Below are 13,145 nucleotides of genomic sequence, written 5' to 3' on the forward strand. Positions count from 1 at the left end.
ATTCAATTGAACTACGCCTTAAGTCATATTTAGGAGTTTAAAATTATTCAAGATTAAAAAAGTTTATTATAATATATTCGTAAATACGATAATAATTTATTTACGTATGACTTTCTAGATATTTTTTAGTATATGAGGTGTTTGATATTAAAGATAATAAACATGAGTAATAAAGTTGCAGTCTCTGAAGCTACATGATATGTGGTTGGTTGCGATAATAAAAAAATATATAGAATTAATCTCTCAAAAAGTTATATATATGTTCTTACTTGTACTTAACCTACTTTTTTCTAACAACAATAAAATTTATTATAAATTTTTTATCTTTCTTTTCAAACTTAATACAATAAATGGAGGGCATCATATTGGAAGACATTTAATTGTATAGGAGTTACACGATATTATAAAAGTTCCTGCAATAAAAATTAAAGTTGAAAAGATGGAAGGCAAAGAACGTATCAAGAAGACCAAAAAAAAAAAAAAAAGGAAACAATGAAGACCCAATAACCTATAAAAAAATAAAACTTGAAAAGTAAAATATTATTCTTTAAATAGTATAAGCTTTAACTCTTTTTGTTGTGCTAATATTACAATTGTATAATACGAGGCAATTTGTGCCGATACAATATTTAATATTCAGTTCAAATTTTTTAATTGAAACTATTTTAATACGATTAAAATACGATATTAATATTATTTATATGAGGAAAAATATATTATCAATATATTTTATATTGATGCGATAAACAAGTGCAACGCACGTACACTAAAACTAATAGCATATATATATATATATATAAAGTGACAATCATATAGCATTCCGAAGATAATGGACAAAGAAGCGCATTTTGCATGTGAAAATCATCACATCCAAATTTAAGTTAAATCTGTTTGTTTGTGTGTATATATTTAAGATCACGATAGTAGCCAAAATTTGCTTGGCTAGGCCTAGGTCTATTAACTATTTAGGGATTTAAGATCAATTCAAACTCAACAACTATGGCTTCACCACGCTTGTAATAGATCCTTAGGAGAGTCGTTTGGTATATGGGATAAAGATAATAATTTCGGGATAGAATTTGAGATTGTACGGTTAAATTTTTCTATATCAACATTATTCATTCGGATGATTTTTTTGGCTTTTTAGTGAATAATTGTTATACACGTATAAGAATATTTGACGTTTAGATATTATTAGGCTTTTATAGAACAAGATTATCCAAATTTTTTTTCCACCTTTAATGTTACATAAAAAAACATAAGAAAATTATTCAAATTTAAATTTCAAATATATGCATATTTTACTAATTAAATATTAAATAAAGATAATATACTATTAATTAGTTTATAACAAAATATGCAAAAATTTAACTTTCGTGCAATGAAATTAAAATATACAAGCATATTTTAGTAGAATTTAATAAGATCTTTAATTATGGAAGTAAGAAAATATTTTTTTTCATACGTGATGCATTAAAATTTTAAAAAATTTGGTCATCTTTGGACTTATTATTGGTAATCTTCGAGATTTATGTGGATGTTATAGAGGGGTAATTTTACTACTGCTATAAAGATGAATATTGATGTATATGTAAAAAGTTATTATATAGAGGTAAAATATAATATAAAAAATTGATTCCGTAAAGAACTTGACTTTTATAGTGAATGACTATTATATAGAGATATTGTTATAGAGAGGTATGATTGTATTTATTCCTTATTTCGTTAAGTATTCGCTAATTCCATGATAAATTTTATACTAAAACTGTAGGATTAACTATCCCATATAAAAGGTGGGATAGCTAATCTCATAAGATATTCCACCGTATAGGATATCTTGAAATATGTCACCATTGTACCAAACGACTCCTTAATATGTAGAAGCGGAAAAAAGTTTCTAGGAAGGTTCTGCGGAGATGCTTGGAGGCTAGAGGTGTACATGTTGCATACACTAGGGCGATTAAGGATATGTATGATGGAGCCAAAACCCGAGTTAGAATGGTAGGAGGGGACTCGAGACACTTTTCCATAGAGGTGGGGTTGCTTAGGGATCAACCCTTAGCCCGTTCTTATTTGCCTTGGTGATGGATGAGTTGACTCAAGGGGAGGTACCTTGATGCATGTTATTTGCAGATGACACAATTCTGATTGACGAGACACGAGGTAGTGTTAACGCTACGTTGGAGGTCTATAGGTAGACCCCGGGGTCTAAAGGTTTCAAATTGCGCAGGACTAAAATAGAATACTTGGAGTGCAAGTTTATTAACGTGACTCAGGAGGATGACATTGAAGTGAGGTTGGATACACAAGTCATACCCAAGAGAGGTAGTTTTAAGTATCTTAGGTTTGTAATCTAAGAAAATAGAGAGATTGACGAAGATGTCACATATCGTATTGGAGTGAGGTGGATGAAATAGAGGCTCGCATCGGGAATCTTGTGCGAAAAGAATATACCACTAAGACCTAAAGGTAAGTTTTACACAATAGCATTTAGACCGACCATGTTGTAAGGGGCGGAGTGCTGGGCAGTCAAGAACTCTCACGTTCAAAAGTTAAAAGTTGCGAAAATAAGGATGTTGAGATAGATGTGTGGCCATAATAGGAGGAATATGATTAGGAATAAAGAGATCCGAGATAAGATGGGAGTGACTTGCGTGGTAGACAAGATGCGAAAAGCGAGGCTGAGATGGTTCGGACACGTGAAGAGAAGAGGCACAGATGCCCTAGTGAGGAGGTATGAAAAGTTGGTTATAGCGAGTCAAAGGAGAGATATAGGTGATCAGACATGACATGGCATATCTTTAGCTTACCGAGGAAATGACCCTTGATAGGAGAGTGTTGAGGTCGAGTATTAGAGTTGTAGGTTAGTAAGTAGCTGAGCGTCTTTCCTTTCCAAACTTGTAATTCCTTCCATAATTGTAGTACTAGTGTTATCCTCGTGTTCCCTTTTTTCGATCGATATTATTACTTGATGTTTTCTTTGCTTCCTTCTTTATTTTCTCTAATTGTTGCTACTATCTTGTTTTCCATAGTTTTTTTATCATAACTGTTGTGTTTTTGCTTTATTGAGCAAAGGGTTTTCAGGAAACAGTCTCTCTATATTCACAAAGTAGAGATAAGGTCTGCATATATACTATACTCTAGATTTCATTTGTAAAAATACACTGAGTATGTTGTTGTCGTTGAACAGAAAGGAAAAACGAAATATTGATATCCCCTTCTTTTTATTCTCTCTCTTTTCCATTAGAAAAAAAAGAGTGGTTTTTGCGTATAAATATGTGTCTTTCTTTCCCTTTTTCCTCTCTTTTCCTCGGGGAAAAGAAAAGGAACTAACTTGCCTTTGCGTACTTGCCTTATAACAGGGGCCCAAGGCTTTTACAAGCCTCCCTAAAACCCTGAAGAAAAGTAGGTATCTCAGTGACTCTACTTAGGCAGGGAGGCACAACTTTGTTACCCTGCCTTTTGCTTGGAAGATGCGTCCATTTATTGTAACTTCCCAAGGATTTGAATTTTTTTAAATAATCTCATATTCCATAATATCACATTAATCATGTGCTCACCATAAGAAGTTTCTTGGGTATGCTGTTTGTGTGTAAGACAATAACATGTTCAAACAAAAGAAACTATTCACCCTCAATTGTCCTAATCTTTTGCAAGATTCAAGAATGTACATTTGGGAAACAAAAGTAAGAGAAATTGCTTCGAAAATATAAAAGAGGAAATGTAAAGGAAAGTCGGCACATTAGAAGGTATTAATATGAACACGTAAAAGACGGGGTCAACAAAGATGGTTCTCTCAATTAGCTTGCGCTGTAGCAATGATCAAATGACAAAAAAAATTCATTTGGTTCCTTCTTACTCTGTAAATACATGGAAGCAAATAATCCATATATGGGGTATCAACTACTGAAATTGAGATATATTGTTGTAGTTATACTTACATTAAATTCAATTAGATATAAGTACGAAATTTAGAGAATCTCTATAGATCTTCTCATTAGTCTTAAAAGTCAAATGATTACCCTTACTGAATTAAATTTGCCCGACTATAATAGAATAAAATATAAAAATATGCGAAATCGATATTGTACACCCGTCCTTTAAAACAATAGCTAAAAAAATATATCTTTTGTATATTACTATATAATATACATATTTTATACATAATCAATATATTTTTTGTACATTTGTTTAGTGTATGGGTCAAAATCTGACCATAAGTGCTAAAAGGAATGGCAAGGGACTAAGCCGTGGTCGTATCCACAAGGCGTAATAACGACGAGTATCTCGGCCACTGTCGAGATCGAGCCATCAGAAAGTTTGTACGGCAAAGTATATGTCGTGATACTTAAGGGGAGCAATGTAAAGTACAATCAAGAGATGAGGGTGTTCTGGCTAAAAACTATTGGACAAAAGGGAATACTTGTAATAATATATATAGGAGGGGAGATGACAGGAAAGAGGGGCTGCTCTCCTTCAAGAAAGAGAGACTGAAGAATAGGAGAGGATCTCTAGCAAAAATAAAGCGAAAGTCTAGATCTTGGTTGCAAATCTTTGTAATCGACATTGCTGAATCAATAAAGAGAGATCCCGTAGCTATCAATGGCATTCCTTCTTTTTCTTCTTCGTTCTCACATTATGGAACAGTACATCAAGAATGTAAGCTTATCGTTTATTTTTTATATTTATTATCTTAAAAAAGGTTATAAGCTTGATTATATTCCATTCTCGTATTTAACGCGCTTTGATCTAGAGTTAATTATCCTTTGTTAAGATTTATCCTCCGTTTTCTCATTAATTCGTTTAACAAAGAGCTTAACACTTTTTGTCAAACAGTTGGCGGCTATAATTATTTCCCAAATGTAGTAGACGTCCAATAAATATACAGAATTCACATAACTAAGTCCAAACAGTTTGGAAATGAGACTGGAAAATGCAAAAGAATTAGGGAGTATTGACTTGAACAGGAAAAATTTTCTGAGTGTCAAAAATAATACTAATGGCCAGAGGAAGGTATGACAAAAATATTTGCTAGGACCGACAATGTATTGCAGCTACCGAACCACAGAGAATTGCCCCTTTAAACACTTTGATTTAAAATTATGAACATTAAAGAGAAGCACCTCTCTTCTGTGCAAAGCGTGAAAAAGTAATTTTTGTACCAACCTTCAGTAACATACAATCTTTAAATCATTACCACACATGTCCCTACTAGGCAATGAACACATTTTACACAAACACCATGAATTATTGCAGGAAAGAAATGAGAAGGACGAACAAAAATCTGGGAGAGGATAATTTTCCATGATTATTATATCAATTATGGGTGCAAAGACAAATGATGTATAAGTTTTAGTTCCATCCTCGTAAAAATGAGTATTTAATTTGTAGAAAATTAGTTATTCATCGATGTCTCAAATCCTAAATTAGTTGGAATCAATTATAAGAATCTATCGTATTTGTTTCATCTGTTAACAAATTTAGCATTCATATGATTCATCATAGCTAGAGCCAATATTTTTCCAGAGATTTTAATTTTTTAAATAAAAGGGCAGATCGGTGCATGAAGCATCCCAAGTTCACACTTAGTTCGGGAAAGGCCATACCCTAAAAGAGAATAATGTAGACAACGTACCCTGATTCAAGCATCAAAAGACCCTGCTAACATTTCCAAAGCAAACCCATATACATGAAAGAATAGTTGGTCATACAAACAAGGAAAATTGTACAAGACAGCCCCTAAAGAAAGCATTTCGAGCTGATCTATTATTCTTATGGTTATGGAATTGTATTTTGGGGTTGGAGTTTGGAAGAAAAGGGTGAAAGGGGATGGTTGTTCGTGTATTTACTCATCATTAATGTGCATCTCTATTCTCTACCACTGATAATTGTTGGCTGATCAAAGCAAATGTTAGCTGGACTTTCTGGAAATAGTGAGTGGAGGATAATCAAAAATAGAACCAACACCTGCACTATCTGAGTCCAACATAGACTACTTCTTTTGGTGGGTAATTGTCTCCTATGAGGAAAGTAACAAAATTTAAAATTAGAGAGGAAATTGGAGTTTGCATCCTCTTGACTGACTATACTATCGCTGCAGTGCAGAACATGACTAATGTGTCATGTAGCGAAATACTTTAAACATTCAGACCCTACAAACAAAGAAAATAAACCAAAGCTTTTCTGGTCCGCCTTTTGTGATCAAAGCATAAACATGAAAAAAAGCGTGATGCTTCATTGATGAACTACTCCAATCAATTGGATATTTGACAATTTTACCCCTTAAAAAGCACCATTGATCAGTATATAAAAGGCTGCTTTGCTTAACGAATACTCTGGCAATGACAGGCATGCATCAATAGATTCAGGACTATAATTCAAAGTCATCTCAAGGTAAAAAAGTAAGATCCCAAGAGTTACGGAAGATCAAAGCCAATCGAAGCTGATATGTCTAATAGGGACAGTGACAGCTTTAACACAATTGTTATCTCACTCGACCAAATCTTCAGAAAAGAGGCATAATTCTATGCAACAGATGGTTCATATACTATAGCATGGGTGAGGATCCAAATTATCTGTGCTACATTTCTCATTAGCACAGGTGCTATTGCATATAACGTCCCTAAATTTTTCATTGTGAAATGGGTGATGCCAGAAGTTTCTTTCAAGTCGTTCATAATGTTCCTCAAATCAAAATGGTGGCGGGTGTCATTTAGTCAATCCTAAGGGGTCTATCCCCAAAATTTGCCAAGTGATAGGGATGATATTCTTCTATTAATGCTTAAGAAAAACAAAAAATTCTTCCTACGTGCATAAAACACTCACAAGCTAGGTTCTCAAATCAACCCATTTGTTTTCATTCTTCTGATTTCCTTGTTTAGTTAATTTTTTACTTTGAAATTTGTTACATGGGAACCAATATGACACCGGTCATTAACCAAATTGTTGCTGCCGATTAAAGGATCATTTAAAATAAAATGATTGGGACAAAAATAGATATGAAAATTGATTAACGATTTACTCAAACTAAACCAGCTCTTCATTTCCTATTTGAGAAGTGTCTATTTGATATAAGAAACTTTTTGTTTTTGCTTACTGAAATTTTTCCATCTTTCTCCGCCCGGTTTCCTGCAGGGCAAGAAGACCGTAGGCTATCTTCTTCAGATCTTGCAACAAAAAAAAAACCATAGCGTCTTATTGAAAACCCAAAAGCTTGGCTGAAACTTTGCTGGAGTCATTCTTTTTCCAGAGAAACGAAGATTCACGACGCCCAACTATTTCTTTGAATGTTGGGGTTAAATTTGTCCTGAGGCGAGGGTCTATTGGAAACAGACTCTCTATCCTCACAAGGTAGGGTAATACTTGTATACCACTAGCTCCTCTGGCACTCGTACTGTGAATAGAGTGCAACAACAGTTTCAAGCTTCACAAACTACAGTCGGTGCATAGGAAAAGTTCCTAGAGAACTCATAGTACAAATACCCAAAGTACTTAATCTGAAAGAGAATCAGCAGATTCTCATAATGCTACTATCTTGTACTAGGATTTGTTTAAAACATTACTTATCTGGAACTGGACTTTGAAGTTTTACATTCTCCACAACTTACTACTAGGCATGATCGCTAGAAATTGGAAGACTTGTGAAGCCAAAAAAAGAAAGGCAATGTTGAGATTTTATCTTACACCGCCAAGTTCGCCAAAACGTACCAATAACCTTAACTATGCTGCCACATCTACACCAAGAGCAGAGTCTACTAATGATCCAAAATTGCCGGCCTGCATCACAAATCAAATAGGAATCAATCCTTTTCTGCATCAAAATATTGTTAAAAAAATACAAAATTATGTTAAATACCTGAAAGCAAGAGAACTTGGGTCCTGACAGACGGGCCAGCTTGTGCACTCCTCTACTATTCCACCAGGTACGTGCTTGTACCTGCTCTCCCACCAGCACCAGCCTGCTCACATTTTCGTCACCTCATAACCAACCGACATTGTCACATCCTATGGACTTTGGAGCTATTTGTTAACTCTTCACCATCCAACTTGCTTAGAATTATGAGATACTTGTTGTTGTTGCTGTATTAACTTTTTACCATATACAAGATATACATCCATGTTGGTGCTCCCGTAATTAAGTGTTCACCATACACAAGATATCCTTCTTCCCCACATATGAGATGGCCATCCATGTCATTGCTATAGCTGTTAACTCTTCACCAAATACAAGAGGTGTCCATCCAAGTAGTTGTAATATGTGAGCCATTACTTACCCATCTAGTGTCTTGAGCTGATGCTCAGCAATCATGACATTTCTTTGAGTAATTCAACTCCCACCCATATAACAAGACATCCATCCTATTGTATAAGTGTAATCCAAGCTTTACTCAGCGATCTATTACTTTTGAGATATTGAACTCATGATACTGTATGAAGTGACCTTATAACTTGATAACGCTTACGATATCCATCCAGTTCATAATACAACCATTACTCACCCAGTCTAATTCTCTTCAGCTGATCTTCAGCAATTATGACACTGTATTAAGTTGATTCAACTCTCAACCATATCCAATATATCCATCCAGGTAGTTGCATAATTGTAAAGTGTGAACCTTGCTAACCTGATCTATTATCCAGAGCTGATTTTCAGCAATCTCTGACACTGTATGAAGTGATCTCATAATTTGATAACTGTTGAGATATCCATTCAGGTAACAATATAATGTTAGCCATTACGCACCCAGTCTAATCCTCTTTACCTGATTTTCAGGATCATGACACTGTATAAAGTGACTTGACTCATTCAGCCACTACTCAAGATATCCGTCCAGGTAATTGTATAATTGTAAATTGACCTCATCACTCACTCCATCTATTATCTTGAGCTGATCTTCAGCAATCACGAAACTGTATGAATTGACCTCGTAATTTGATAACTGTTTAAAATGTCTGTCCAGGTAACGTGAGCCACTATTCACGCAATCTAATACTATTGAGCCAATTTCCATGGATCATGACACAGTATTAGGTAACATAACTCTTCACCATCCTTCCAGGCAATTGTATACTTGAAAGGTGAGCCTCATTACTCAACCTATCTACTCTCTTGAGCTGATTTTCAGAAACCATGCCGTTGAAGTGACCTCATAATTTGGTAACTGTCAAGATTTCCATCCAAACAACAAAATAATGTGAACAGTTACTCATCCAATTCTCTTGAGCTGATTTTCAAAAATGATGCCTCTGTAGGAGGTGACCTCACAGTTTTGATAACTACCGATCACTCTTTCATTGACCTATTATAATCTCACTTTCTATTGCTATGGAAAGTGACCTGAATACCATTATTGTCGCCTTTAGTTATATAATCCGGCTTGAAATTGATGCTATACTGATTCCCAAAAATAGGTTGCTCGGGATCCTTATCGATTTTACTTGCTTGGGATTCTTATCGATTTTACTTGCTTGGATTGTTATTGGTTGTACTTGCTTGGGATTGCTGTTGAACTTTTGGGCTTGTTGCTGTTATCTTCTTTTAGTTAATGGCGGAAAGCGGGCATAGAAGGTCATCCAACTCTATAAAATCTCCTTCTAAAATCGCCGTCAGTTCCTGAGCAGAAAAACCATTGAGAACTGGAGGTCCGCCACTCTCAAGACCAATCTGCGGCATGAATCAAAAAGGGAAAATGACACTGTATAGCAGCTTTCAAAATAATAGCCGAAAGAATGTATTTTTTTTTATATATACATTCTGTATGTTATATACAAAAATTATACAAGTTTTATACACTTTTTTGGCTACCAAATGTAAAATAGTTTCTGGCGCGGGTTAAAAGTGAAAAAGGCCCAATCAAAAACCCACATTAGGGAGGCCCATTTATATCGAAAAAGGATAGGAAAGGAACATCACCACTTACTTAACAAACTAACACAGTTAAAGTTTGAAGGATGAAAAGTTTTCGATTAGCTAATAAAGAAGGCACACTTAAGGTAGACTTCTTAAGCCTACATTATAAGCACCTAAATGCAGAAACAGTAACTCAGATTCCATTCCTAACAAAAGCAACAAAAGATATGGAAAACAGAAGAAGAGAACATTCATCAATAGAGGCAGCAATTCAAACATTTTACTCCAGCCCCATATTCTCCAAGAGGTTTCTTGTTTTCAAATGTTAACAAAATGAGTAGGTAAATTCTAAAGATAAAATGCATATTTTGTGCATGTCAAATATTTGATGAGCATACATATTAGTCACTGATGATTCCTGAACCAGCAACAAACAACAGAAGCAATTCAGCACGAAAGCTTGGCATAGTGAATGAAGCAAAAGGTAACTAAGCACCTTTAAAATACTAAACAGATAAAGCTTTCTTTTTGGCATACCTGCTCAGCAACAGGTTCTGTAAGAGCTTGACTATCATTCTCCGGGTCAACGGTATTTTCATCATGCATTTTAGACTCAGTAACCGATACAGCAGTTCCATCACATTGAATACCTACATGACGTATTGCCGCCACAGTTTCTTCACCATAGGAACTAAATACATGCTCTGACAAGTTATTTCGATAATGAGATTTGATAAATACTCGGCATAGAACAAACGATGCCTGCACACAAGTAGAAGCTGGAGACATGTTACATGTAGCAAATATCTTATACGCAGCAGGATACAGACATCTGCATATAAGTAGAACCACATGATACTTTTGATGACCGTAGAACCATCAAATATGTAGCAACAATGGTAAACACAGTGAAAATGGGGAAAACTGCAACAACACGAAAAACGCTCTAACTCTGAGTACCATGATTTGGTGAATTTCTACCTCAAACTTCTTAATATGTAGATTACGAAATGCAGAGAGAGATATGAGAGGTACCAACATAAAAGGCAGAATTTATGGTTAAACTCAGGATGTGCCACTTTAATAATCTTTCTTAAATGAAAAAAAAAAAAAATCATCAAGACTTCAGAACAATAACACACACCCAAAAGAGGAAGCTAAATAAGAAGCTGTTGACACTCAGTGATCTGTTTCAGCAATCACAATAAAAAATATATCAAATGAAAGCATACGCCCTAATTCCAGAATCACCAGCCCTCATCCCTACGCGCCCTTATTAATATGGTGCTTAATTCAGTTAAAAAATCATATAACACACAAGTATATCTGACTCGCCTGCTCCATTTGGGATGCAGGGGAAACTGTTATATCTTACAAAGTTTTTCTTTAACATAACTATTAATGGGTGACAATATACCTAACAAAACAAGCACATCCTGAATACCAAGCTAATTACATAACCTACGTGTAAAATAAGAGTGGCATTTAGCACTCCAAGAAGGGAAATAACCGACACTTGCCAAAGTCAGCTTGAACACAATGTGCACTAAAAAATAAAGCCTTTGACACTGTATTCAAATAAAAGACCAATTCCACAGCAAATTAAAAGAAACCCAACTCAGAATTGATACAATAAAAAAATTCAAACCCCTATATAGCCCCATTGAGACAGTGGCAGATCCAAGATTTGAACTTTATGGTTTCGGTGAACCCATTGACCATTTAAATTACTGGGTTAAAAATCTAATATAGGATCTGAACCAAAGCTACTGGTTCTACTAAACACATAGCTAAAACTGTATACACCTATACAGCCCCATTGAAGACAGTGGCAGATCCAAGATTTGAACTTTATGGTTTCGGTGAACCCATTGACCATTTAAATTACTGGGTTAAAAATCTAATATAGGATCTGAACCAAAGCTACTGGTTCTACTAAACACATAGCTAAAACTGTACGTCCGTCCTTGATTGAGGATATAACCAAAGACCCGCATAATGCAGGTATACATAAGCGTATATTTATGTAACACTTCATGTACGGATAAGAAAAAAAATGATGTAACAAAGATTGTATAGCAGAATGTACCATAGGATTTCCAATTAAAGCGTACTCATACATCAACCAATCAGTCTTCACAGCAGTCTTAGTACAATCCCCTAAATAAAAAACAAAACTTTTTCGCGTACCCACCACAACTTCCCCTGCACCCTCACCCATCACATCCCTAACTCTACCTCTCTTCTTCCAGTACCCACCCCCAGCTCTCCTCCGTCCTCCCTTTAAAACCCTAGCCACAAAGCAAAACCAGTGCCTTCTCCGGCCGCCGCGTCCGTATTTAAAACAGGCGGAATCCGGTAAGTTGAACGGGTCAAAATTGTAGAAATCAATTTCTCGAATTAGGTTAAATTGAAAGTCGTTACAATGATCGGCGCTGTTTTTTGAAGATAAATAGTAGCAAATCAGTTGCTCGTCGGAGGGGTAAAATCGGGTACCGGGAGGAAGTGAAAACGACGTCGGATTAGGATCTCCCATAATTGGGAGAGAGTAAGATTAAGTTGAGTGTTTGAGTAGAGCAGTACAGGTGGTGGGGTTTATATATGGGAGGAAGCGTGGCTGTGAAGTTTCTTCAGGGATTTCTAGTGTCACCCTGCTGTGTACGTACTCCGCTTACTAATCTCACGTGTTTGGCTCAAATCAGTTTAATATTTTAATTTCCGAGTCCCAAATCAGTTATGGGTATTACGTTCATTTACAGGGGTTTATGGGTATTTCTAAGGACTTACTTCCATAAAATGTTGATCGAATAAGGGGATAGGAATATTGTGCTAGGTGACTGAGTTAGAACACTTCGGGAGTTGTCGGGACTTTGGGTATTGTATGCGTATAAAAGTAGCAGAGGTTAAGGGGGTTATATACGTAAGATGAGCAGGGGGAGCGACCGGGCCGGATGAAATCCCGATGGAATTTTAGAAGAGCATGGGTATGTCGGGCTTGGAGTGGCTCACTAGATAATTTAATGTCATTTTTAGGACGAAGAAGATACCCGAAAAATGGATATGGAACACGATGATCCCGTTGTATAAGAACAAGGGTGATACTCAAAACTGTAACAACTATTGGGGTATCAATAGTTATTAAGCCATACCATGAAAGTCTGGGAGAGGGTGGTAGAGCTGAGGGTGAGGAGGATTGTGTTTATTTCTGAGAACTAATTCGGATTTATGTCGGGACATTCAACCACGGAAGTCATTCACCTTGTTAGGACGTTGGTGGAGCAATATTGGAGAGGGG

At 35.6% G+C, this 13,145-nt stretch overlaps 1 protein-coding gene across 2 annotated transcripts; it reads right to left on the reverse strand.

The window, feature by feature from the left end:
* Nucleotides 1–7,040: 7,040 nt before the first annotated feature.
* LOC109216267 (NAC domain-containing protein 19-like) lies at nt 7,041–12,453 on the reverse strand. 2 transcript variants are annotated; one of them, XM_019380413.1, is made up of 4 exons: nt 11,940–12,453; nt 10,388–10,612; nt 7,856–9,664; nt 7,041–7,776 (listed from the first exon to the last, which is right to left on the reverse strand). In XM_019380413.1, the coding sequence occupies exons 1-3, from the start codon at nt 12,384–12,386 to the stop codon at nt 9,539–9,541; spliced, it is 798 nt and encodes a 265-aa protein (XP_019235958.1). In that variant the 5' UTR covers nt 12,387–12,453; the 3' UTR covers nt 7,041–7,776; nt 7,856–9,538. The 2 variants fall into 2 exon arrangements, 1 of the variants encoding a protein (XP_019235958.1); XR_002066464.1 differs by having other exon boundaries at nt 7,042–7,776; nt 10,388–10,629; nt 11,940–12,445.
* Between the last annotated feature and the right edge of the window lie 692 nt (nt 12,454–13,145).

Source organism: Nicotiana attenuata, unplaced genomic scaffold, assembly GCF_001879085.1.
Source record: "Nicotiana attenuata strain UT unplaced genomic scaffold, NIATTr2, whole genome shotgun sequence".
NCBI classification, from domain to species: Eukaryota; Viridiplantae; Streptophyta; class Magnoliopsida; order Solanales; family Solanaceae; genus Nicotiana; species Nicotiana attenuata.

Coding starts and splice junctions, on each gene's coding strand:
- LOC109216267 (XM_019380413.1), bottom strand. CDS start 12,386: ATGGGAGATCCTAATCCGACGTCGTTTTCACTTCCTCCCGGTACCCGA. Junction 10,613..11,939: donor CTTTAATTGGAAATCCTATG/GTACATTCTGCT, acceptor ACTTGTGTGCAG/GCATCGTTTGTTCTATGCCG. Junction 9,665..10,387: donor CAGAACCTGTTGCTGAGCAG/GTATGCCAAAAA, acceptor TTCATGCCGCAG/ATTGGTCTTGAGAGTGGCGG.